The 27,849-nt window shown below is 38.6% G+C and overlaps 1 protein-coding gene across 34 annotated transcripts in view; it reads right to left on the bottom strand.

Moving 5' to 3' along the window:
• CADPS (calcium dependent secretion activator) overlaps positions 1-27,849 on the bottom strand; it is a 353,066-nt gene that overhangs the window by 84,328 nt on the left and 240,889 nt on the right. For 8 of the 34 annotated variants that reach the window (XM_072127688.1, XM_072127689.1, XM_072127678.1 and 5 more), the window contains 8 exons: positions 25,864-26,028; positions 18,899-19,000; positions 18,713-18,776; positions 18,304-18,427; positions 16,551-16,619; positions 15,741-15,758; positions 6,256-6,357; positions 4,265-4,371 (listed from right to left, as the gene is read on the bottom strand). In XM_072127688.1, coding sequence (XP_071983789.1) covers positions 4,265-4,371; positions 6,256-6,357; positions 15,741-15,758; positions 16,551-16,619; positions 18,304-18,427; positions 18,713-18,776; positions 18,899-19,000; positions 25,864-26,028 — 751 coding nt within the window. The remainder of the gene's footprint in view (positions 1-4,264; positions 4,372-6,255; positions 6,358-15,740; positions 15,759-16,550; positions 16,620-18,303; positions 18,428-18,712; positions 18,777-18,898; positions 19,001-25,863; positions 26,029-27,849) is intronic. The other 26 variants (XM_072127703.1, XM_072127704.1, XM_072127705.1 and 23 more) reach the window with 12 other exon arrangements.

Here is a 27,849-nt window from a genome sequence, read left to right as displayed (position 1 = left end):
TGGATATAATCTTTAGGCTCAAAACAGAAATTCAGTTAATTTTAAGCAGTTGATAAAAATCCTGGAAGCAAAGCTAGGGATGAATAAAATGAAATTTCTCTCCTTTGTATGTATTGTCATTGGCTTAAAAACTTGTTATAAAAACACTAACTTAGGGTACATTTACAGAGCTGTATGCCCGCCCGGCTGTGCGCTGGAGAGGAGGAGGAGGTGACCCCTTTCCCCTCAATGTTTTTTTTTTAAATTTCAATAAAACTATTAAAAGAAAAAAAGGTGAAAAACTTAAACACTTCTACTTTTGAATCCATTCTTTTTTTTTTTTTTCAAAAATTTCAATAAAAACTATTAAAAGCAAAAAAGTTGCAAAATTCAAACACTTCTATTTTTTTTAATCCGTTCTTATTTCTCACCTGCCTACAATATTTTCCATAGTTCGGTATATGTATTTGGTGGCAGGTTTACACTATACTGTAAAAGTCCTTCTTATGACCAGAAAAAGATTAAAAAAACAAACATTTTGTTGGATTTGTGGGTTTGTGGTGCACTTCTACATTAAGAGCTCCAGCAGTTTATGGGTGAACAGAAATTGTGAGTTAGTGTGACCGATTTACATGCCATTACAAAAGCTCCATTGGACAACCTGATATTAAAAAGGAAAGGTCTTTGAAAGTAATGTGGTCGTCTATGTCCTAATCTCTGATAACATTTAACATATAGGGGAGATTTTTCATATGCTTTCTAAGCTTTAGTTGGTTTAGTCTCCCAAATTGCCCTAGTTACTCTTTAATAGAGATTAGTGGACCTGTTTTTCTTGTTTGGGCTCAGTCAAGTGACCGGAACCTATTGCCGGATTGGCGGCCCAACAGTAAATTCGTTATATTAAAGTTCGCAGCAACTAGCCATGAATATGCTTGGCCACACTTGCTAGGGGCATCAATTTGCGACCATTACAGCAATATGTCCAGATCACGCAGCCTAACCCGAACCCCGAATCCAAATAGGAACGTCGGGTCCCCTCATCTATACTCTTCAATTAGCTTCTAGGTAGTCTTTAATACCATGGCTATTACAATCTGGAAAAAAAAATACTAATAGAAAGAAAAATTCTACTATATTACTCAGGCACCATGCTTTCCCGACTTATCCAACTACATTGTAAAGACAATTTATTATTTTCTAAAATTTAGCCCCAAATTTTTAGCCTTTAATTCCATGGCTATTACAATCTGGTGAAGAAATACTAATAGAAAGAAAAATTCTACTATATTACTTAGGCACCATGCTATCCTGACTTATCCAACTACATTGTAAAGGCAATTTATTATTTTATAAAATTTTGCGCAAAATCTGAAAATTTCTAAAATATGCGTATTACATATCAATATATTTATTTAACTTTTTATAGACTAGCACTTTTTTAAAATGGTGACAAATTTCTAATTAATGTTGACTAGATAATCCTAAAATTATATATACATATATACATATATATGTATATATATACATGTATATATATATAGTTCATTTGTAAATTGCTTCACTGGGCTATAAAAAAAAGAAATAAAGAAATAATTTATTAAAAAAAATCCTGAAAGCTTTTCTATGCTGTTGTCATGTAACATTTCGGAAGAAAAGGGAATTTGCGATTAATGAACAGAATGACATTTCTATTCTCAGGAAATCCATATTCTGTTTGGTAACATGATTAATTTAGTCCTAATATTTTTTTTACATTTATTTTTCAGTTATGTCACATATTTGTCATAATATGGCATAGCAAGCGCACGGAGTGATATTTGAAAATGAAATTTAATAATCACTAAGCTGGCTTTGGAAAATGTGTAAATTATTAAAATAGACATTGAGATGCAACAGAACCATGGAGCAGTTTCTATAATTTCTATTGTATATTTAATCGGTAAAAAAATGAACTAATTAATAATCGACTGCCAATGGCGAGAATACATCACATTTCCGAATGAAGATAAAATAATGTTTTTAAAATTTTTATTAGAAAGTTTATATTGTAAATTGTGTTAAAACTTTTAATGGGGACAATTAATCACATTAATGGTTTTCCTATTTCTCAAATATTTGTGGCAATTTTTTGGCGCAGTGGTGGATTTGCAAATTTTTTAAGCCTTAGGCCCCATTCACACTACCGTATGGCCGCATGCTTGCACAGTACACCTCCGTACACAGGGAAAAGATAGGACATGTCTTATCTTTCCCCATCTTACTGGCTGTGCGCCATGGATCGGTATGAAGAGGGGAGGGGTAACCCCTCCTCCTCTCCATGGGCCCGGTTGTATGCCCGCCCGGCCATAGCCCAGCGAGCATACGTGAGTATGAATGCAGTCTTAGACTTCGCAAAGTTCACTTGAAGTGTGAATTATTTAACACTAAAATCCAGATGTTAAAGTCCTGAAATTGTCAAACAATCTCAAAAGAGTTACTATTTTTGGCAACAAATATTAATTGACTGAATGGATTGTGCAAAAAGTTGTGACTTTCTTAGAAAAATATATTTAAAAAAAAACTATCTAAAAATGTACATCAAACAAGCATAGAACTTTAAACTAAAAATAATGCACAAAATTTTGCAATACAGAGAAGTCCACCCAAAGTGATTTAAAAAATATTTAAGGCCAAAAGGTTCCACATTATACAATATTATATATTATGTAATTATATGATCCTAAAGTTTATGCTGTAAACTGTGTAAACTTTTTGAAAAAGAAATACATTTTGCAAGGAAAAATTCTTGCATGTGTGGAGCCAAAAAGTTTTACGTTATGTCAAAAAGATTTCTTAAAACTCTAGTAAAGGAGTAACAATTCCTGCATTAAATCTTTACACACAAAGGGGCAGATTTATTAGGGCTTGGTGGGGGCAACATCATACATTGACGAACTTAATGTCAGCCTATGATAAATGTGCCCCAAAGTGTACATTTCAATGTTTTTTTTCTCATTGATTGAGGGCAAAACGCAGAAGAAAACTAAACTAGACAACACACCATGTACGATTTCAGTTGTAAGCAGTTGTTGGTCAGTATTAACCTAACATGATAATATTAATATTCAAATTAAAAAAAAGAACATGATCTTGGCCCAATTTATTATTGTTACTGTTGAGTTCAGTTGAAGTTGACTTGATGTGGGTAAAACAGGAGGATTAGGAAAGAAGAAACGAAGACTGGGTTGTGCTAGGGAACAGCTGCAATGCTTGTATAATACGCCCATTGCCGCATGCATGGATAAAATTACCACTACACACGTCGATTGTGTGGGGCAACTAGGTTTCACAGGCAGTCTACGTGATCTGGCTGCTACACTACTTAGATTACAACTACAAAGGAAGCAGAAAAGGATCAAATCCCATCAAAAAACATGAAGGACATGCACAAGAAATTATGAGAGCAGGTGACTCAGTTTGTTGAGCTTAACCACATACCTCTTTTCCCTGTCAGGATCATCCAAGATAGAAAGAACAGTGAAAAAACAGGGAGGAAATTTAAATATGCAAATCAGGCATTAGTTGGGTCTTTTGGATTGTGCATTAGCTTCATGGTAGTGAATAGTGATAAAAAAAAAGTTATCATCTCGATTCAGATGTCATCATCACAAACCATTTCCATATATCAAAAATATCATGATACTTTAACAGAAAAAAAGTTAAAATAAAATATATCATGTGAGGGGGGGAATATAATATAATCAGAATCCAAAAAAAGTGGAATTTTGGAACTAGGATGTGGGGAATTGATAGAAAAAATATCACTGGTGATGATGTAGAAGAATAAATATAAAATTAAATACAAAAATATAGGCCTGGAATTTTAATTGCAGTTTCGGATGATTACGAGGCCAAACAACTGGAGTTTTATATTTATTTTATAACATTTAACCAAACTCTAAAAAAAATACATTTAACATTGACATCACAATCTAAAAAAAACAAACAAACAGAAAAAGACAGACAAATCCCCACAATCCATCATTTTTTTTTTAAGTTACTGTCAAAAATTGTGACAAATGTGAAAAATTTGCCAATGGAAACTTTACGAAATTCTTCTAAATTTAAAAACTCCATAAATTTAATTATTTAATCAATTATTTAATTTCTATTTTATCTGCTCATTGCTATTTCTTAAAAATCTACCAACCTAGGAGAACCTATAAGATGTTCACTGTTTGTTCTAGAGACATCTCTAGAAACTTGACCAAACACCGAAAAATTTCCACAACAGGTATGTTCTCACCTCGGCGTGATGTTCTTCGTTTTGCTGGAGGACTTCAATGACAAGCTCTGCCAGTCTTATTGTGTCTTCTAACTTTTTGGCAGGAGTTACTAAGCGACCTACATTTTCTGAAGTACAAGAAGATGAATTAGAACTTCAGTTCTTGGGATGCATTAGGATATTTCTCTGGTTAGTCAAATTCCAGGTTATTTGACAATTGTTTCACATCATGCAAGAGTTCAAAAAAAAGGCTAAAAATTAATAAGAAATATTGAAAAAAAAATTATAAATTAAAATTTTTTTGGGTTAAATTGCATAAACAGTGCTCCAGCATGCTATTCTCCCATTTGTCCGCAATCTTTTATTAAGATTTTTCTCTGTATTTAGATGCTTCTTGTCCCATCAATGTCAGTCTTCAATATGTAATCTGCATGTACTTATGAGATTATCAAATATATATGTGACTATATTTATATTTTTTAACCATTTAGGATATTTTAATTGTGATTTTTATTTTTAATATCTGTAGGGCAGAATATCCACTCTACTGTGCTAAGGGGTAAATTGGCGTCATTGACTTAGTCTAGTATTATACCTCAGCTCCAATGACTGTAATGAGGATTTGCATCGATGAGAATACGTTGGGTTTATCCTTAAGATAAAAATGAACAAGATAGTGGCAGATTTACTTACCTGGTCCATTCGTGATCCAGCGGCGCGTTCTCTGCGCTGGATTCGGGTCCGGCCGGGATTCATTAAGGTAGTTCCTCCGCCGTCCACCAGGTGGCGCTGCTGTGCTGAAAAGCATCGGAACGCACTGGAGTTCACCGAGCCGGGCTGAGTGAAGGTAAGTGCAAGCTCCGCGACAGATTTTTTTTTTAAATGCGGCGGTTTTTCCGAATCCCCCCGATTTCCGTTGTGTGGATGCCAGCGCCGATGCGCCACAATCCGATCGCGTGCGCCAAAATCCCGGGGCAATTCAGGGAGAATCGGCGCAAATCGGAAATATTCGGGTAACACGTCGTGAAAACGCGAATCGGGCCCTTAGTAAATGACCCCCATAGAGTTTAAGGAAACCACATTTCGCTGGTTAAGGGTTTGATACAACTCTTCGTTTTTACAAATGTAATGAAGTCACTCATCTATTTTTTAATTTTTCGGAATCCTGGGCAAGAAGATACTGTGATATTACGACAAGGCGCCTATAGCAGGGAGCAACTTATGCCTCCCTTTGTATCAGTTGTATGAAGGGTCCACTCTACTCCGTCTTCTCTCACTCCGTATCAACTGTGATGAAGGAGGGTCAAGTTTATCTAATGATCTAAGATCTAAGCAACCAATTCCCTTACTTTTGAGGGTAAAAGTGTTTACATATAGCTAAAGTTGGCCGACAAAAAGTGTTGAAAGTCCTTGTTGTTTATGTGAGTTCCGTGACCTCAATGTCCCCCATATTAGCTGTTATATTTTTAGATAATTGTCCTAAGAACACGATATGGACACAATAATCTAGAAGAAGGTAAAAAAGACAGGCTGGACATTTCACCAAAATTCTAACTGTTATAGCCAAATTTGCATTTTTTTGTTCATGATGCTCAACAATTCTGTCGCTATTGAAACTTAATTGTGTTTGGTTAGCCAATAACAGCTGGAGCACTGATATATCAAAAACTTAAGAATCTATGAAAAGAAAGCTCAAAATTTTCATTGGAACTCATAAAATGTACATTATCATGCAGAATGTTATGTAATAACAATGTTATTTTGTGCTGACATTTAGATTGGAAAATGCTGCTGGTGCCAGACAGATCTAGACAGAAATGGACATATCGAGAGGAAGTGCTTGGAAGCCGATGCTGAAACTAAGCTATGCTAACCCTTAAAGCGCTGGGAGAAGGCAGCAAGGCACCACAATGCATTGTGAGTCCTTCCAGTGCCAAAGGGGCTAAGGGAGTAGAGGTTGGGGTAGGGAGACTAGGCTAGACATATCAAATGAAGTAAAGCTGATACAGTACTTGGAATTGGTCTAGGCATGCCTTTGAGTCTCTGATTTAACATGTTAGCCTGGGTTTGACTGGGTGGAGGCACAGGTGATGGCTTTGGTTTAGGCCGATGAACTGGTGGTCATGCATGGCGGAGAAAAGAGTACAAAGTAAGGAGGAGTGAGAATATACACAAAGATGACAGGACCAAGCGTGTGACAAAATAAACAAAATAGCAGATTACCTATGCAATCTCTAGTTACACCACAAACTACTATGTCGTAACGGACTACCAGACACCTAGTCATACTAAAACGCCACAAAACAGACAGAGGTAAATTTATGAAACCGTTGCAATGGGTCATTGTGATAAAATAGTGCTGTAACCCCCAGCACAGTTTTCATAAATGTCCCTCAAACAGTCTTCCAAAAGGGGCAAGGTGCCGGAACTAGATGGAACGATATAGTTCTCATAAGAAATGTAACTATATCTCTGTGGACATCACTGTGAATGTTGACACTTTTGTCATTCACAATAAAGTTTACGACACAACAGACAAACAAATATTAGGTGTAGTGTGACATCTGGGACAAATCGGTGCGCCAACTTCATGAGACTCGTTCTTAAGCTAATAATCTGTTTCCCATTTTTGACACATGAAACCAGATAGGATTTGGCATAGAACGTTTGTTGATTATGTTATGGTAATTCTGTTGAGTATCTGGTAAATGATCATTTAGAACAAAATCCAACCATGGGTCCACCAGAGATAGCAATTTTGTAAGTGTTTCTTTTCTGGACCCTTCTGGAGATGCATTATTGAGTCCTTACAGATCATCGCGGATCCCCTTGCACAGCAGCATATTCGACTCTGGTTGTACTATACCCTTTTTATACTGTAATAGTAAAAATCTAGACCAATAAGTGATCAAAACTACTGTATGTAACAGACTGGAATATGTTACAACACAAAGGGCCACATGTATCATAGTTTGGTCTCTCTGAGGTGCATTTTAGAGACATTTGGCAGCTCTTTTTTGCACCTTATGTATGATCCTGTCTTTTTACTTGTGATACATGTTCAGCTTTTCTTATCCTGGTAGTCACAAATTTTGGCTTCTTTTTGAGGCTTTTTGTTGAGTATGTCTCAAATCCACATGGAAACAAGCCACGTGAGGGGGTTATATACAGGAGTGGACACAAGCCATGTGAGGGGGTTATATACAGGAGAGGATACAAGCCACATGAAGGGGTTATATACAGGAGTGGACACTACTGATAATTTGGGATTTAACATGTTGCATTTTTAATGCATTTTGAAACCTATTTCAACAGCTGAGGAGAGGTGAATTTCCTAATTACATTACTGTTAACATTTGAATTTACAAAACGCATAGTAAACGCAATCTTAACATATGCGTTACCGTGGCGTTTATATTGCGTTTTGTAACAGTTAACAGTAATGAAATAAGGCAAATAACCTCCCCTCAGCTGTTGTAATTAGTTTCAAAATGCATTAAAAACACAATTAAACTGCTACGTGTGACCGCACCCTTAGAAGTAACCGATAAAAAAAAAAAATGCAAAAATGTAAAAATTTTGACAAAAGAGGTTACTGTGCAAAATGTTAAACAGTTAAAGCATGTGAAATAATTCCAATTTACATGTTAAAATCGGATCCATGAAAAAAAACCCTTCCTTTGCACCTGTCGTGGACCAGGTGCAGATTTGCGCCAAAAAAGGAAATCTGGAATCTGGAAAACAATGATACATAAGGCACACTGCACAAAGGTGCAGACAAGGCGTGCTTGAAAAAGAACAGAGTTAAAAGTTGCAAAAATGGGGCCAAAGTAGCTAAAAATTGACAATTTGCCTAGTTGAAACTATGATACATGTGCCCCAAAGTATACAATCAGATGTAAATTTTAATTTTTTAAGACAAATGTCAGGTAACATCTAATTGGATGTGTTATCATTGGACATGTTAAAAATCTGTTCAGATTTGAGTACTAAAACCGAACCACAACCAGTAACACCCACAATTGGTGCTGGCACCGATCAAGGGTGTTAATTGTTTAAATGTCGCTAGCAAAGTCTCAATACTCATCAGGGAGCGAAATCCTCTCCAAAACAGCAGTGCAGTGGAGGTGCGACTTTGCCAGTGGCATTTAGAGTTCCGTACGAAACGGCTCTACACTAGTTGTGTTACATTACATTAGGCTTCTGCACATTAACTGCACCCTAAATGTTGCTTTTGGATGTGTACTATTCGTCGTTTCAACAGCTAGGGCCCAGCCTCATGTATTTCAATGGGCTCACACACGACTTTCAGCGCACTGCTGGAAAGAGGCGCCAAAAATTGCACAAATACCCCAATTCGCCCAAAATGTAACTAAATACAACCAAAACACAGGCATCAGACTAAGATAAACATGGCCCTATAGCTATTCCTAACTATCAGTATCTATTTATTAATCTATTACTTATATATGTGGTATATTTCTGTATTTATCCATCAATCTATGATGTATCTATGGGGGGCACTTATCAGGGCTTGTGCTGCAGTTTTTTGGTTTACAAGCCCTGAAATAGAATAGTTTCCAAGCATAGGGCCAGGAATTGCGCCTATTTCCTCCCTTACGCCGCCTCCATGCTAAATGGGTGTGGCCAGCGGCTTAGTGGGCCGGCGCAGGGTGTTCCTGTCTCAAACCAGCGCACTGCTTACAGCTTACACCCATTTAAGCGCACGCTTTGTCGCAATTGTACAACAAATGTACAACGGCTCCGTGGGCTGGAGCCTCCTGATAGATCCGGAGGGTGGAGGCAGCAGAGGCTGGAGACTTCTGTATGGGGCTTCCGTTCCCCTTAAAAAATGTGTACATGTTTATACAATCGCACAGATTTGTACATTTTTACACATATATGTATGACTGTATACATACACATTTATGTATTCATATAGACATTTATACAGTTTTACATACAGCATATATGTATAATATACACACTCGTACTTGCAGCATAATATGTATATAACAGTGCACATTCTCCATTCTTTAGTGTATCAGGTTGGTGGCTGGCCCCCTGACAATGTAGGCCCCATATAGCTGCTATAGCCGCTACCCCTGTATTGTCACCCCTGACCATCACACTTATCACCATCAGCATATGATAAATGTGCCCCTAAATATCTGTGTCATATCTATATATCTATTCATTTATCTAGTTATTGTATATATATATTTCAGATTTTGAAGACATACACTATACAAACATCAAACACACACACATACAGTATATATACATCATATACTTGCACATTGTGCAGCATAATATGTATATAACAGTGCACATCCTCCATTCTTTAGTGTATCAGGTTGGGTGGCCGGGCCCCCTGACAATGTGGGCCCCATAGCAGCTGCTATGGCTGCTACCCCTGTAGTGTCACCCCTGCCCATCACACTTATCACCATCAGCATATGATAAATGTGCCCCTAAATATCTTTGTCATATCTATATATCGATCCATTTATCTAGTTATCGCATATATATCTATTTTTCAGATTCTGAAGACATACAGTAGCCAGTTTACTCTGATAGTAGGAAACCATGTAAATGATACTAGAACATCGCTAAGAGCTGATAACTTGATGTCACACAATGCAGAATACTACAATGAAAGGTTTCCCGTGCACGTGGCATAAATATTATTTTTCGCACCGCTCCTTTTCAAAATTTGCAAGATTTTGCATATTGCACTACAAATTACAATGCAGAACCGCAGCAGTTGTCAGCGTGACCCACGAATTTGTCTTATATCCCTTTGTCTAATTTAAACATGTATAACATCTGTCACTATTCAAAATGTGTGCTGTCTAATTGTTTCCTGCTTCTTTAATTATTTTCAACGTGAAATCCTAGTGGTTCTCATATTGTGGCTTGAATCAAACAGCATCAACTCCTGCCAGCTTCACCAAATATGTTCTCTGCTCTCCCAAATGTTAGAACGCAGCGATCAGAGTGTGACCCATCTGTCATACAGTTTGTAATATCAGCAAAGCAAAATGATTTAGAGATGAAAATAGTCTTCTTTACCGAGCGAACACACAAAACAAGCAGCGACTCTGTCAGTCTGAGGGCTGTATGATCAGGCTGAAGAGCGCAAATATTATCCCTAGGGCTGTCCGTGCATGGTAGGGTTTAGGCAAGGGCCCCTCAGGTCATGTGACGTCCTCCATTGTGATACTGTATCCGTATTAATATGATACATGACTGTATTTATTCATTTATTGTAATTGTGGCTTCATATTCTTAAAGGGGACCTTTCACCACCTCCATTAAACTCTAACTCTTTACAAATTTTAATAGGTATCACTCCACTGATTCGGGTGTACCTGTAATTTTATCTCTAGCCTCTACAGTTCCCGAGTAATCAATATCCTTATTTTCAGATCTCCACTGGCAAACAGGTGGAGCCAAGATTGGGAAAACCCATCAGAACTTATTTAGCATACTGGGTAGCGAACTGGTAGAATACTACCGAGCATTATGCTATTTAGGTTTTCTACCATCCGATGGGATGTCCTGGGTAGGGATGAGCAGACCTGATAAAATGTAGATTTAAAATTCTGTTTGGATCTAGGTTCTGGTATCAAACCATTAACACCCGCAATTAACACCCGCAGTGGCACCTATCAGTGGTGTTAACTGTTTAAACACCACCACCAAAGTCTCCAGCGGAATTGAAAGTACTGCTGCCACACGCGCTGACAGTTTGGAGATGATTGTCGTCCTGATGACGTCATCAGGGAGCGACGATCCTCCCCAAAATGACACCATGAAGCACCGCCAGCAGGTTAGTACATGCACACTCGCGGCCAGAGTAGATTAAATGACTTTACCAGTGATAGTTAAACAGTTTAGCACCCGTTATTGGTGCCCCCTTCACCCCCTATGGATTCATTAGATACAGTCCCCCTCAACCCCATGAATTCCTTATGTACAGCTTTAGGAGGGTCCCATCAGCATCTCTGGGCCCCAGCACTTGTCTAGGTATGCCCAGTGCTGGTGCCGGCCCCTGTTTATACCAAATCTATGAATCTACAAGTCGAATCCTCTCATCTGTAACAGGGGCCCGTATATGCACCTAGTCTCATTCGGCACCATCTAAATTATACAACATACATGCATCAGCACTCTGCTCACAGAGGGACATCACATCACTCTTTCCCAGGGTTAGACCCCAGTGATCTGTAAGGTTTCCTACTTTATACCTAATTCGTCTGTTATCAGCATCTGGTGGCAGATATTGGCTTATGATGTATAATTGACTTGCACCTATAAAGTTGCAAAAAATGCTCAAATACTCCCTAATCCCTACCAGGCATAACCACTGTTTTGTATAGGTTGTGTTAAAAAATTTCAGAAAATGCACAGAAAACACAGCATGATTTATCTAAAGGAAACCAGCCCAAGGAGAGTCGAAGCACAAAATAAGTGCTCAAAATAAATTAAACTGCAAGACTAAAGATACATCTGCCCCTTCATCCTTACTATATATAAACCTTAAAGGAAATAAGCCAGTTAAAAAACGCAAAAAAAACCCTACAAATACTCACTTCCGTTACTCTTCATCTTCAGCCCGACACTATCCTCCACTAGTCTTGGGGCACCCTTGGATCACATAGAAACCAATTAGCAGCACGGAGCATGGGGACAGGATGTCCAGAGCTCTAGACTGCTAATTATGCATGCCCCGCACCGCCCTCCCCCATGCTGGCAGCATGGGAGAGGGAGGCGATGTCACATGAAAGGCATGAAGTCACACCCCTCAGGTTATGTCACTTCCCTCTCTGATCATTGGAGAGGGAGGTGCGGGGGCATGCATAATTAGCAACCCGAAGCACCGGATATCCTGTCCCCACACTCTGGGCTGCTTAGTTTCATTTCTAGGTTATCCCATTTTCTAGTTTTTTTTTGTTTTTTGAACTGGTTGATTTCCTTTAAATTTTGAAGATTGCGCTGACATGTTTTGTAGAAGTTTCATCATTTAGCTCAGAATCATGTGTCATTGCTCACTTGGAAGTTGACAGACTGGTTAAAGATACATCTAAAAATATACCTGAGAGACTAGAGCCTATTATAAGAAACCTGAAACATACATCTTTCTCATTCTCATGTCTGCTGCTAGATCACTATTCAGGTCCTCCTTAAAGGGAGTGGGGATAGGGTAGAGGGGTCATGATGAGAGCGGAAGGATCGGGGCACCTGTGAGATGAGTGTGCAGGTTTTTTTTTTTACTTATTTAAGCTCTTTTTACATGACCATAAACCCCTTTTAATAAGATTCATTTATATTAAAAACAATTGTTGCTATTTTTGAAGATTTTATCTATTTCATTGAAAATAGTGAAAACAATCTACCGTATATACTGGAGTATAAGCCGACCCGAGTATAAGCCGAGACCCCTAATTTCAACACAAAAAACTGGGAAAACCTATTGACTCGAGTGTAAGCCGAGGGTGGGAAATGCATTGGTTACAGCCTCCCAGTATATAGTCTGCCAGCCCCTGTAGCATACAGCCTGCCCAACCCCTGTAGCATACAGCCTGCCCAGCCCCTGTAGTAGGAAAAAAAATAACACTGTACTCATCTTTCCAACGTCCCCGATAGGTCCTCTTCTGTCTCAGAAAGAAGAGGACCTATGGGTGACGTCAGAAAGGTTAGTTTTGTCTTTATGTTTTTAGTTGACTCGAGTATAAGCCGAGTTAGGGTTTTTGAGCACAAATTTTGTGCTAAAAAACTAGGCTTATACTCGAGTATATAAGGTAATTATAATACCTCCAGAAATAGATCCATTACATGTGTATGGCACAGGAGGCAATCAGTTCACCCCCTCATCATTCTTGAATATTTTTTATAAATCACCTATTAACCTTTTGTATTCACTAACTTACCAACCATCTGTAAAATAAATTTATGAAGTCCCTTGATGAGCAAAAAGTGATGTTCTACTAATTAATGATACACAATTAAAACCAATTATTTGTTGGTGAAGCCTCTGTACTGAATACACTAACACCTTACCCTTGTGTTTTCCAACATCAGAGACGCTTTATATTAATCAGCTAACACCTGTCCTACTGAATGACTACACTGGAGCGTCTTGTTGTAAAAACGCTTGGCATATTACATTCCCGAAGAAGAAGATACTGTAAGACTATTAGAACTTCATAAACCACCGATCCCATCAGATATGGATCTCCATTGTAAGATGTTCACATGACGTGTGAAAATAAAAACAAAATTAAAGGGAACCTGTCATCAGGTGCACATTTCCAAAGAGCTTTTATAATAAGAGTTTACTAATAAAATAAAGTTTACCTTTCTCTCTGCAGAGCAGTGTCCCGAGTCCCAAGGGAGGGGCCAGTGAGGAGTGTTTCTTCCCCACCATCGGGAAACCGCTTCGTCATGCATCCTTTTCAAATAGGAAGGATATGAGACTTTTTTTTAACTTTGCAATAAACATGTGATGGAGCGGTTTCCCGAAGGTGGGGGGAAACACTCCTGATTGGCCACTCCCATGGGAAATGGGACACTGGTCTGTAGAGAGAACGGTAAACTTTCATCTAACTTTTCTTTTTATCGGAAAATACCGTTTTATTATAAAAACACCCTAAAGAACCCTTGCAGAAATGCCGGATTCAGCTGTCATGCTGTTCTGTGTGCCGCCGCCTTCTTAGTGATACAAGCGGAGGGGGAGGTAACTAAGGACGCAGTCACGCGATACCAGCAGCTTGTGAAGGGCTTCCGTGCACATAAAGAACAAGCCGCTGGTATCGTGCGACTGCAGCCTTTGTTACCCCCCCCCCCCTCCGCTTGTATCGCTAAGATCGCGGTTGCATTATACCAGCGACTTGTTCTTTATTCGCACAGAAGTGCTTTACAAGCCACTGATATAATTTATCTCCCTTACCTATCTCCCAGACATAGGGAACTATCCAATGATATCACCACCTTCTCGTCTAACCCCAGTTTCCCTGTGACTATGGGTGCACCAGCCATGAGGAGAGTTGAGCCTTTTGCCTCAGAAAACACCACCAACAGGAAGATGGGGGCAGAATCATGGGCACAGTCATCTTCTAAAAAGCAGGACCTATTGTTTCTATATCTCTGTGCTGTCTGTCATTAAGCAAATGATGCCTCAGCAAGACATTAAAAGGATAGCAATAGACTGAACCATCTCTGCCTGCTTAGAGGACAGTCTGATTTTTTTATATTTTATTTCTCTATCTTTGTGCTATCTGTTATTAATGCAATGATGCCTCAGCACAACATCACATGGATAGCTATAGACTGTACAATCTATGCCTCCTTAGAGGACAATGCAATTGTCCTTTTTATACTCTATATATTTCTCTATCTCTGTGTTCTAATCTAATGCTGCCTCAGCACCACATCACATGGATAGCTAGAGACTGTACCTTCTATGCCTCATACGAGACCAGTGCTATTATCCTTTCCATATTTTATGTATTTCTCTGTCTGTTATTAATCTAATGATGCCGCAGCATGACATCACATTGATAGCTAGACACTGTACCATCTATGCCTCCAGGAGGCTGCAGTGACATCTCATCCATTATAACTGCCTGTCTAATCATCAGCAATATATATGATAGAAGTCTGTGCTGAAGAGATGGATCCCGAGTTACAAATTTACTAAATACGGTAATACTCTCTGAATACTATAAGTAAGGGTAATATAGATGTAATGAAAGAATAAAACAATAGTAGAGCTTCCTTAAACTTTCCATCAGCAAAAAACTTAAAACATGGAGAAAGCCATATAAAGAAAATCTCCTGCCTCGTAATAAAGAAAGAATGCAAAATGCCAACAGAATAAAAAAAATTAATGCAGATTTTCAAGGTTGCGCTAGGATGGGTTTTATAGAAGAAGCAAAAATTTTCGTTTTTGGATGTAAAAAAATTGGAACTATCAAAGTGTTTTGTGCTGCGAAGAGCAGATCGTAAGAAACAGCTTGATCCCTTGAGCCATGTAACGTTACATCATTACCTTACAAACATAAAGGACGGAAAAGACAATAGTTTTTTTTTTCTGACTGTGCCGTTAGTACACATGTACAGAAAACACAAACATCGTAAAATAAGGCTTCAACACAAATATGAGAGGGGGATGGGGAATTAGTTGTATCCAGTTCCGTGAACACAGTCTATATACTGTAGGGGAATTTGGAACCAATCATTAAAACAGCTCTGCTCTTAAAATCAGGGGGGGGGGGGGGTTGTAGATGTTTTTGGATTTTGTGGGGTTTTTTTTTTTAAGTTTTTTTTTTTTTTTAGACAGCACAAATTAACTCCTTAAGTGACACTGTGTTTCCATTACAGCCTGGAAGAGCACATGACTTAAGGAGCTATGGAGGATAAAAAAAATAAATAAAAAAGAACAGAAAATGTTACACTCCTATAACTTTATAATGCATATACAGTTGTTCACCTGCATCCTTTTGATTCTCTATTTGTAAGAGAAAGCAAGGAGGAAAGAAGAGAAAGAACACAATATGCACAATTAATGAGCAAATGGACCAATCTATCATCCCATTCACTTATGCCAATTGACATTTGACTGCCCATAAATAAAGTTAAAAAAAAAATATGAAAAAAAAATTAACATTCACTCAAAAATATTAACATCGAAAATCCCATCATCAAGACAAGGAGAGGAGGCTGTGACGGGTTGGGAGGAGAAAGGTGAAAGAAATCAGTAAGTTTGATAGAAGACGTTGAAATAGACAATATTTTGGAAGAAGGGGGTCAGTCATAGGTGCTGCGAAATTAGCAACGTGGAAAAAACCAAGCATTCACGTCTGAGTTAGTACAATCGGTAGTCAAAGGAGTCTACTGTATCTCCTTAAGGTATGGTTGACTCAACAAGGTGTTTTGTGAAACCTCTATTGCTGTCATATCTCCACTGTAGCAGTGCCCTGAGATCGGCAACTAATGGTAAGCAATTCACCAACTGGCGGTACACAGAAGCAAAAGTAAAAATGCATTCAGGTCACAGACATAAACTTACAGACAGGTGCCAGGTTTAGAACAGACAAATGGCTTTGTTGTTTTCACCTCTTTTAGGCTGATAAAAAGTGACTGGACTTTCACACTGGGTTTCACAGACAGAAGCAACAGACAGGGATAATGCTCATAAGACTTGAAGCAAGGAAAGTGAATTGGTTTGGATCTGAAGTATCTTGAGATAATGGTAACAGAGTGGAGACAGCATGGAGAGGAGGTGGTGGTAAGTACTCACGAATGGTTAAATCCATCACTTGGGAGGCCAAGCAGAAGACAGGGTGTTCATACATTTCTCTCTTTTTCCCTATAAAAGAGGATTTGGGCATGCAAGAGGCTTAGGTCAGAGAGGTACAGAGGTCAAAGGTTAGAGGAAAATGTTACATCAGGTTAAAAGGAGAAAAGATTGTAGAGTATTTCGGGAAACACAGAAGAGAGTGTTAGAATTTTGCTGGATTAACCATTCAGCATGCCCATGAGCCACGGGGTTTGACCGTGATGTTCAAAAAGTATTGTTATCTACTTTTTTTTTGGTGGGGGAGGGGATTGTATCTTTTTTGCAAGACTCTAATGATCCAAACATAAAAGGAAAGAAAACAATTTGACTTAAGATACTAAGCATTCAAGCCTTAAGTATCCAAGGCACGTAAAGGTTTTCCTCATAAGCATAGCCTCCCAAAAATGCTCCAGTGGCCACCGAAATTTGACAAATTTTTCGAAAGTCAATTTGTAAATGGCTTTGCTGGTGGTGAGACACGGAGCAGAAAGTGCGCTCGATAGTAGCAGTTTACATAAATAACCAAAAATCGTACTATGCCCATGAGTAAAAACCAGATTCATGCAACTGGTGGATGTTGGGTTGTTAAGAGTTAACAATCCCAGCATGCTCTGGCATTGGCAGGGCAGCCACTTCCTGAAAGGCAGAAGGGGGAAAATGGCTGTGCCAATAACGAGTAAGGAGGGAAAGAAGCGGAGCGGAGTGTGGGATGAGGAACTTCTCTAAACAGAGAGCTAGAAAAGAAAAAGGTTTGTTGCTTCAAAGTATTCCCAGACCTAAAAGTCACAGTGCAAAGAAAATAAGGGGGCGGAGTATTCACACAACCAAAAATTACGGCACAAAAGGAGAGTACGCGCTACGTGTGCTCTACTTTGGAAATGAATGCATTTTTACTTACAGACCTTACAGATTGTTTTTGCAATGACTTATCTGAAAGAAGAGAGCAGATCTTACCAGCGAGTTAGAACTGAGCTATGGATAAAGCAACTTTGAGAAGACAGAACTTTCCAAAAACTTGTGAGAGAGAAGACTTGTGGTTCTAAACAACTCCTCCCATAGTCAGCCAATTACCTTCCGCTATTTGCTCAATGGCCAAAGTAAAAGACCCTCAATTCATCAACCCAACGCCACCGCAACAAAAGCCTACTTATATTTCTATCAGTCATCTCCAAGACAGCATGTATCCAATAATCCTTTCGAGTGTTTCTTACTCACTGAAGTTTAATACCTTCCCCTTCTGCATTGTCAGGTAGGCCAAGTTAAAGCCCACTTGACCTACTGTATACAAACTTGAACAAAGGACAGCTTTCATCGCAATGACAACTGCAAAAAAATCAACACATCGAGAAAAACATTGCAATGGTGAAAATCACCAGAACAAATAATCTGCACAAAAAACAGGCCAATCGCAACACAATCATCATCAATTCCAAAATGATGAAAATCCTAGAAACACCTCGAGCATATTCACATAAAACTTACATATTCACATCTAAACAACCTTCCAATTTTACCCAAAACATCTGAAATTCAAAAATTCTGCGATCTATGTCATGCTAGTCTTTCCAATGACTCAGAGTACACCTCAGGATCACAACCATGTGATAAGAACTTATCATTCATAGATAGTAAAGCATATCGTGCATTGTTTTGGAAATGAAAAACCATTTTTAACCACGCTAAGAAAAATAGGTAAGAAAAATATTTAGCTTACCTTCGATTTTGGCATATTCAGATAATCTGGTGTAGTTGGTTAAAGCAGCTTGCTCCAAACATTTCCGGATAACATTTTTGACATCTTCTTGAGGAACAGGAGTAACTATATCTTTCATTAAAACCTTAGTAATAGGAAATTAGTAAAAAAAAAGGGTAAAAAATAATCTGATGGAAAAAGAATTACTGAAATATTTCAGCCATTTTATGTGGTATGGGAAAAAGTAGGAAACGTTGAGAATACACTATTTATCCATCTTTAATTTTTGTGTGACCTAATTCTAGTATCAAAAATAATTTTTGCCTAATATGTAATCAGCCACAAAAAAATTGATTCCCCCCCCCCCCCCCCCCCCAAAAAAAAGTAAAAATTTAAAAATACACATTTGGATCAAAAATGTGTAACTTACCCTCTCCAGTAAGGACAAAGTTGCTTTTAGTGCTCCCTCCGGTCGGCCAAATGGAAAACAATACCTAGGAATATTGGAATATATGTAGTTTTGCTTTGCCCAGTTCTGTGTTTCTGTAGAGCTTTACCGATACAACTCATAGAGATATATATATGCATATAAGCAATACCCGTCGGGAAGCTTTACCTAAAATGTGTGATCTGATTTTCCAGAAGCAAGCGAAGGCGTTCTTTGATCTCTTCAAATCGTTCTTTTTCCTCGACTGTAACCGTTCCTATGCCGTCAGGCCTGGGGGACAAGAGGAAGGAATGAGTGACTTGGTGGCTTCACCTCCTGACACAAGAAGCAAAGCAAAACAGACCGTGGCAGCTGATTTATTACTACACGGCCAAGGATTTATAACTAAATTTCATGTGTGTATGATACAATAATAGGATAAAATACAATAATAATATAAAAATAAACTGAAAATTTGCTATAGGAAACTTAGAATATATTTTTTCGTTAAGGAAAGAAGTTATTTTGTAAAAAATAAAATACTGGTATGCAAGTTTTGTTTTTTTTTAGACTTTTTATGCATTTATTTATCTTTTTAGAGAAAACCACAACAATAGGAACATTTATGATAATCAATTCCGTCTAAGGGAATTTATAATTTAGGAGCCAAGGCGATTACTAGGTCCCTCAAAATAATGTTTTATTCAATGTTTACTCATTAATCCCTGGAACCCAGCATTACGTTAGTGAAAGAAACTGTGCGCTGCCGAACAAAAGGCATATAAGGTGACACAAACTACAAGTATACACTTCCTCTTGCCTTTATCCCCAGGCGGCTACATAATATGGATAGCCCTCGAATATTTACACCACAGCATAATCCATATGAATAGGGCAAGAGACAAGACTAATCCATTCACTAAAGAAACCGGGAGCCCAGACAGCCATCGTTATTACTCTCTATTGTTGTAGGGCAAAGTATACCGACTCAGCCATTACCTACGTAGTTCTGTATCAGCACAGTCTGTTTCTGGTAATATAAGTCGTCTGAAAAACGAACAAATGTTTTAAGTCCAGGCCTCCTCCAGTGAACAGCCTAAGCTTTGCAAATCCTCCGCACTAGACTAGTTTAGTTGCACAAAGGACTTGGCAAAGGATTACAAACCTTTAATGAACCTCCTGTCAGGGGTTAATTGGTTAGCTTTACTTCTCTTTATTACACAAATCAAAAGACCCTAAATTCCAAAAATTGCAATCTGTACTGTAATGTTTGATTGACCTCTTAGAAAAGAAGGGGCCTCTTCACACCCAAACATCTTGTATCCTCAAACCCAACACAGATCTAGCTTAGAAGTAAACGAAACACAACTTTGGCACCAAAAAGTATAAAAAAAAAAAAACAAAAAGATCAAAACCTGTGATGTCAATATATAATAAATTTAAAATGCAATATAAAATAAACAATAAAACCAAAACAATATAAAAATAATAACACTCCATCTTTCAACTTACTATAACTGTCAAAAATTGGCCTTGTAGTAGACAATATCCAGTTTGTCCATAGATTTATTTATATCCAATTTTTTTTAACAAAAAATTTAACATGGCAACATGTATAATATATATAAATAATAATTATATATATATAATTTGTATTTTTTTTTAAATTCATTTAAAATAATGACATGAAATTGTCAGGAAAAATAAATGATCAAATATATGAAAAATAAATGATCAAAATATATTATTACTTTTGTCTTTACTAGTTTTACTCAAAATTTTTTTTTGTAATTTAAAAGCAATACATAAAAATGATTTACTGAAATGGTGACGAAAAAAAAAATCATTGAAAAAAATTACATTTGGTAAAATGTTCTTTTTTTAGTTATTGCCCCTAAAAGAGAGTTTCAATTGCACAATTTAATCTATAAGACAAAATAAAAAAGGGTGCAAGAAAGAAAAGTTTAAAATTTGGACGTATTTATAAAACTTTAAAAAAAAATAAAATAAAGTAAAGTCAATGAAATGAGCTTTTATAACTACATCTGGTATCATTCTAGTATTTTAAAAATCTCTCCTAAAATATTACATTTCTACTTTTTTTTTCAGACAACAAAAAGTCCATCTGTCCACAGGTCAGCGGCTGCCACATTTAAAAGTTCCATGGATGTCTCGGAGGGGCTGCCAAAGTAAGAGCCATCAAGAGTACAAGGACTTCCTGTCTCAAACAGCTGAGGACTAGATCACATCTGACATGACAAGCATCTCTTGATTCTACCTTTCAAATTTTTGGCAAACCATTTTCTCACTGTCCTTCACAAAGTTGACATTTTCGGCAGCACGATAGGAAAGATGTCATGTTTCCTGCTTTTCAACTTGTTGTCACAGTGCACAGCACCAGTTCTGTCATCTTCACTCTCCTCACAATCTCCCATCTTGAGCCGTGTCACAAATAATAAGACTTTATGTGGTTTTGTCAAATTTCAAATACTATCACCCAGACTCATGTCTATAAAATCATTAGCTATGATCACCGTGTGCTGCTCATCTACTCGGTAGTAGGGAACTCGATTCATTTCCTATCGACACATCTCCATTTACGTAATAGAAAAATTATTCCCATCGAATATTTATCTTTTGGATGAGTAATAAATGCAGTGACTTTAAATAATTTCCCCCATTCAATGTATTGGAAAATAAAACAAAAACTATAAAAATGTAGTAAAAACCGGAAAAAATCTGAAATACTCTAAGCCTAAAGGTAGACAATCCAATGAATTATGGAGTACATTTATCACACGTTTGTACCCAGTATGCTTTCCCACGTACCCCTGATACCAAGTATGTTGCCCCTGGTACCCCTGGAACCAACAACAGATTTATCAGGAGGTCTGACCCGGTGCAGAATTGTGCAGGCTATAGGCAGTGAGCATCCGTGGCCACTGATCTGCGGGGCATTCCCCCTTTCATTCCCCACCATGCCGACTTGGCATGGAGTTGGTGTAGGAGGGGAAATAGTTGAAATTCTGGCTGTATGCCGGAAACTGCACCCACTGTATTTCAGGGCTTGTATGCCAGAAAACTAGTGCCCTACTAAAAATATACCCCACAAAATATGTTGTATACAACCAAAGACCATATTATTGTTATTAGATAATAGGGTGACATTTATCAAGGCATTTTCTGAAAAACTTGACTATTTCCCCTTTGTGTCACCTTCACGCCAAGTGAGTGTGAAGGGGCATTTTGGAGGGCATGACAACTGTGTAGTGGGCAATGGTCTGACAGCGATACACTAGTCATAGCATCCACCCTTCCCTGATGCAGGTTATAGTGCAATTCTATACCAGGTACTGCCTGAATGGTCCATACATACCACCAGAGCCTCTTGTTAGATCTCGCAGAGTGAAGAGAGGAGATAACATCAAGCATTTGCTTGTAGATAAATCCCCTCCATAGTATTTTAGTTATCGATATAGAAGTATAAACTCATTAGTCAATCTTAAAGCAACCTACTAAATATTGTATAGATACCTCTACTGGCAACAAAACTGCTCTGATCCATCGAGGCATTAACTCCACAAGAGATCTGAAGGTGTAGTAGGGTTGTAGGATCAAGGTTCTCTGATCAGAAAACTATTTTCAGAATGTTCCGTAGATGCTCAACAGGTCTGAGGGATGTGGAAGCCAACTCAACACCTTGAAAGACCTGCCACGGTCCTCAAACAATTCCTTAGATCCTTTTGTGGATGGTGTGGATGTGTGCTTTATCGTAGGATAAAGAAGCCACTGCCGTTAGGAAATATTAGGACCTGCCATTTTGAAAATGCTCTCACCCAGTCATCTAGCTGTCACAATGTAATGATAACTGACCATGACAAAAAGGCCATCATGAATTGATGATATTCTACGTCAATATTACTAGCTGATATACTTTCTAGATTATTTTCACGTTTCTGTTATCTCTAGCTTAAAGGGAATCTACCAACACAAATCTACCCATAAAGGTAGATCGGGTGGTAGGTGGATCAATGGGATGTGAGGATAGCCCTTTTAAGGGCTAATCCTCACGTCCCCGCACTTTTTTAGTAACTTCTATGAGCCTTGTTTGCAAATGGTGAAGATGGTGAGTAGGAGGGGAAAAGATGGCTACCGAGGCGTGGAGTAGCCGCGCCATGTAACCTCAGATGCGGCTACTCCACGCCCCAGTAGCCGCATAAAAAAATTTGCATACAAGGCTCATAAAAGTTACTAAAAAAGTGCGGGGACGTGAGGATTAGCCCTTAAAAGGGCTATCCTCACGTCCCATTGATCCACCTACCACCTGATCTACCTTTATAGGTAGATTTGTGGTGGTAGGTTCCCTTTAAGGGACATCTACCACAGGGATGAAAGAATGTATGGAAATGAGCTTGAGGGGCTCCAGGCTCTATTAACACCTATGGAGCCCGGAGCCCCTTGTGCTCATTTGCATACAATCCTTCATCCTGGTGGTAGTTTCCCTTTAAGGTTTAGTGTTACTGCCCTGATCTTTTCTTTTCCAATGAAGTACAATAGTAGTTCATGTATTATAAGTGAAGGTATGCCATGTATAGGGTAGTCCTTCAGCATGTACCGTATGTTGGAAACATTCAACCAGAAACCTCAAACATGGTGTGAACGTAATCTAATAATTTAAAATCAGATAACTATATGTGATAAAATAGACATGAAAAAATAAATAGTGAATATTATGAAGAAATTGAAAAATGTTCAGCTATTTTTGGACATGTGAACTTCAAGGGTCTTTCTGGACCATAAAGGTTTATTAATATGTCCATATAATACAGTATATCCTCAATTTTAGTTTGGTGGGGTCTGACACCCAGCACCCTGAAAGATAAACAGAGTATGGTCCAGGAAGCAGACAGCTCCATTCTGTATGCAGTGGTCAGACCTGGTTACTACAGGTCATACTTCAGTTACTGAAGGGTCACTGTGAGTCGGACCTCCACCAATCTGATATCAGAGACCTATCTTGAGAGTAAGTCATTAATAATCTCAGATCAGAAAACCCCTTTAAAGAGGGGAGAGATGCAAAAATGTCAAGTAATTATTTTTAAGTAATATTTATTACATTTATTTAAATTATTTTAGGGCTAACTATAAACATAAATGTACACAGCTGTAGTAAGCCACATCCTATACATAGGAATTCCTAGGTTTGCAGCTATAGCTTCACCATTAACCCTTAAGTCTGTATTCCCCGCTCCTGAATATATATGTAGTGACAGATGTAAGTGATGAAGAAATGTATATAATATGGATCACCGTGTTGCATTTCCTATTTTCCATAGGTTATGATAAGGCCAAAGGTCATGTGTGACACTGTTCTCCCTGCCGAGTGATGATAGGAGATACAGTGTCAGGACTGTACACGGTGAAGCACCCTGGACAGCGGCTCTCCAGCGAGCTCCATGTGATGCTATGTCATTTTGTCAGTCCTCACCTCCAGGCTGTACCACAACATCTGAATCGAATCCTCTCCGCACTTTCTCACTGACTGCGAGCTACTTGTGTCTAACTGCCTGACCTTCTAGATACACGATACAAAGAGACAACCCACTTCAGCTCCTCCATCAATGTCTCTTTCAAATAAAGGAGATTGATAGCCATGTGGATTTCTCTCCGCTCTTGACCTTCATTGCTGGAGTGGCAGATTATGACTGACAACCAGACTTATCTCCCGGAAAACTAAACTACTAGTTCTTTTATGGGCATGTAAAACCAAATCAACATCTAGTGATAATATAAAGCAATGCATATGGAAATGAAGGGTCGATTTGGCCAACTTCCCACCAGTGTCTCGGAGAATCGAACATGATAGTAATATTTTATGGCACATTAAAAAGAGTACAACTTTGAGCGTCCTGCTTAGGATTTAAAGTGTTAAAGGGGACGTTTCAAAAAGGATAATTGTTGTGATAAAAGGTGGCTCAATGCTCAAGACTAACCTTTAATTAGCAGAGGGGAAGTGATGTATCAAACAGCAAGATGACACCTAGCCAAACACGTCAGACAGGTGTTGGCCAAATACTGAATACCTGCATTCTCTCCCCCTCCCCCATTTATTTGGCTTGGCCAAACATGCATCTGAATGGGAGATGAGGAGAAAGTTGTTGTAAGACACCTCTGGCAGTGACTTATCTTCCATCAGATAAAAAGGATGAGGAACATTGAAAGCCAACAGACTGTTTCTCCCAAAATTTAGTCTATAAATAAGGTATGAGGCCGACACAATAAACGCATGCTGCCCTTTAAAATTGACTTGTATGTTATTCTGAACCCACGGACTATTATAATGCTGATGCTTCAGTTCGGCAGGCAAGGATTCCTATCATATTTCTGTATGATGCAAGGATTCCCATCCTGATGAATATGTGCACACCACTGGATTGGAACAACTTATGGGTCAATTTTAGCTGGCCATAGATGGTTGGCCACTCCACCAAAATTGGTGGGTTAATCAGACATCAACCTAAGGTGTAATTACATGGTCGTTCATTTATGTAAATGTCCATCTTGCAAAAAACACATTTCTCCAGCTGTGTTTAGGCACCCGAAAACAGTGAATGACCATGATCACCCTCTACAGTCATTGAAAACTGTACTTCAGCCTACTGCACCGTTGATTGAATCCTTCTTTCCTCACTGTAACTTTGAAAGTGAAATAACAACTTAGAAATTAGATTTTAGACCAAATTTCCAATATTACATCTTCTATATTACAGAAAAAACTGTTCTACACAATCTAAGATAGATTATTCTTTGACTTTGAGGTCATGTAGTTTCCAACAAGTATAACTTTAAGGAAGCCAGTTATTGATAATTCAGATGCTTTAGTTTTTAGATATTTTATATATTACAGAAAATTGGTCACACTCGTATACAGTCTATGTTTCATCAGTCACCACTTTCTATAGATCCCATGCTCCTCAGTGGAATTAGAAAATATGCATAATACATTACCATTAGAACCAAAGAAAAACATCACAATTTGGTGGTTGTTGTTAGGTAAAGTTCAGGAAAGGTCATAAAGGAAATCTTCTAAGGAAACGGAGATTAGGGATAGGCTGATGGATATTTTAGGTATTCTAACACTCTAAGAACCTTACCTTTTGGGTTCGGGATTCGGTTGGGTTTTGGAATCTTTTCGTTTTTTAGAATCCCTTTTAGAATCTCTCTTAGGCTCTGGTTCAATCCCAGAAGGGCTAGGCACTTTGCCTCCATCACCTTCTGCATTTTGCTGTGAGCCACCAAGTAATTCTGGCAATAGTGGGCTGTGGTGCATGGGTGATGTGGAAGGCGCATGCAATGTACACAAAGAGTAGATAAAATAAGAGATGGGAAAAAGTATGAAATATGAAGATATAAGCAAGAAAACTTCTAAAAAAGAAACACAAGAGGGACAAAATAAGACAAAAAACAAAATCATGCAAAAGAAATCAGAAACAAAACTGTGTAAAGAGTGTGAAGCTTTTGGATCAGTACCAGAAAACGTAATTGCTATATTGTTAATGATAATGCTAATGAGTTCTGGAACAATGTGGTCTTCTGGGATTCTGGTGATCAACAGGATTGTGATTGGTTGTTCCCTTATTACATATTAATGTAAACCTTTAATAATTGGACTTCCGTTCTCTTCTATCTGGGGTTCTCTACTATCCACAACAATTGCGGGGGTGACCCGTATGTCAAGAAGGTATTCAGGGAGTAGACACCTATGGAGGACCCAGGAAGGGTTGGAACTTGAGCTGTAGGATATTGGTAGGGTGATTATGACTTATTCTAGTAGTTAAATAGTTGTGGGCCGCTTTAGATAAATCTGCCTTAAGGCAAAGTCAAAAAGGTATTCAGCTGCACCAATCACTAAAGGGGGGTGCATGTCCAGGATTTGATTAATCCTCCATATCTAAAAAAACCCCCAAAAAACGGCGGCACACCATAAATTCAAAAGCAGTTTACTATATTCCCATAATGCTATGGGAATAAAGATACCTGTTTTTTGCTTTTGAATAGTGCTATGGGAATAATGTAACCAATTTTTTTTAAAGTTTTTTGTGGGCTGCCATCTTTTTTGACTTGCCTTAAGGTAAAAACATCACATCAATCCAACATTGTGTTTCTTAGACTTCCTTGTAACTTAAAGGGAACCTACCACCCCGATTCTACCTATAAAGGTAGAAGGGGTGGTAGGTGGATGAATGGGACGTGAGGATAGCCCTTTTTGGGCTAATCCTCACGTCCCGGCTATCTTTTAGAAAAGTTTATTGCGGGCATATGCAAATTTATTTATGCGGCTACTGGGGCGTGGAGTAGCCGGACATGAGGCTACTAGTCGCGGCTACTCCACGCCCCAGTAGCCACATTATTCCGCCTACCATTTAATTTTCGGCGCGCAGCTCCTCGTAGCTGCGCGCCCTCGTCCGAGTCCCCCGGCATCTGCGGCCTACTGCGCATGCGCAGTAGCTCCGGAGCCGCGGCTGCGCAGACAAAGGCCTGGGTTCTGCGCATGCGCAGAACGCAGGGGACTCAGACGAGGGCGCGCAGCTATGAGGAGCTGCGCGCTGAAGATTAAATGGTAGGCGGAGTAATGTGGCTACTGGGGCGTGGAGTAGCCGCGACTAGTAGCCTCATGTCCGGCTACTCCACGCCCCAGTAGCCGCATAAATAAATTTGCATATGCCCGCAATAAACTTTTCTAAAAGATAGCCGGGACGTGAGGATTAGCCCAAAAAGGGCTATCCTCACGTCCCATTCATCCACCTACCACCCCTTCTACCTTTATAGGTAGAATCGGGGTGGTAGGTTCCCTTTAACCAACCAAATGGTTGATGTTCAATGGGTAACACCATGGACCTAAGGTAAGACATTTTTTTTCCCAAAGAAACATATTTATCACTCTTCATGGCAACCAGTGAAAGTTCAAGTTTTTACGATCAAAACCCAAAGAAAAGTTTGATGCGATGCCTTCTTTAAAGGGAACTTATCACATTTAAATTTTGATTACGACACTGCATTTATTGTATAAATCTCCCATCGTTCTAGGCAAAAGAGTCCAGTGGGTGGTCATACTCAGTGACCCCAAGTCATCTCTATAT

The sequence above is a fragment of the Engystomops pustulosus genome, chromosome 10 (assembly GCF_040894005.1).
Source record: "Engystomops pustulosus chromosome 10, aEngPut4.maternal, whole genome shotgun sequence".
Lineage (NCBI taxonomy): Eukaryota > Metazoa > Chordata > Amphibia > Anura > Leptodactylidae > Engystomops > Engystomops pustulosus.
This window is presented reverse-complemented; position numbering and strand designations above follow the sequence as displayed.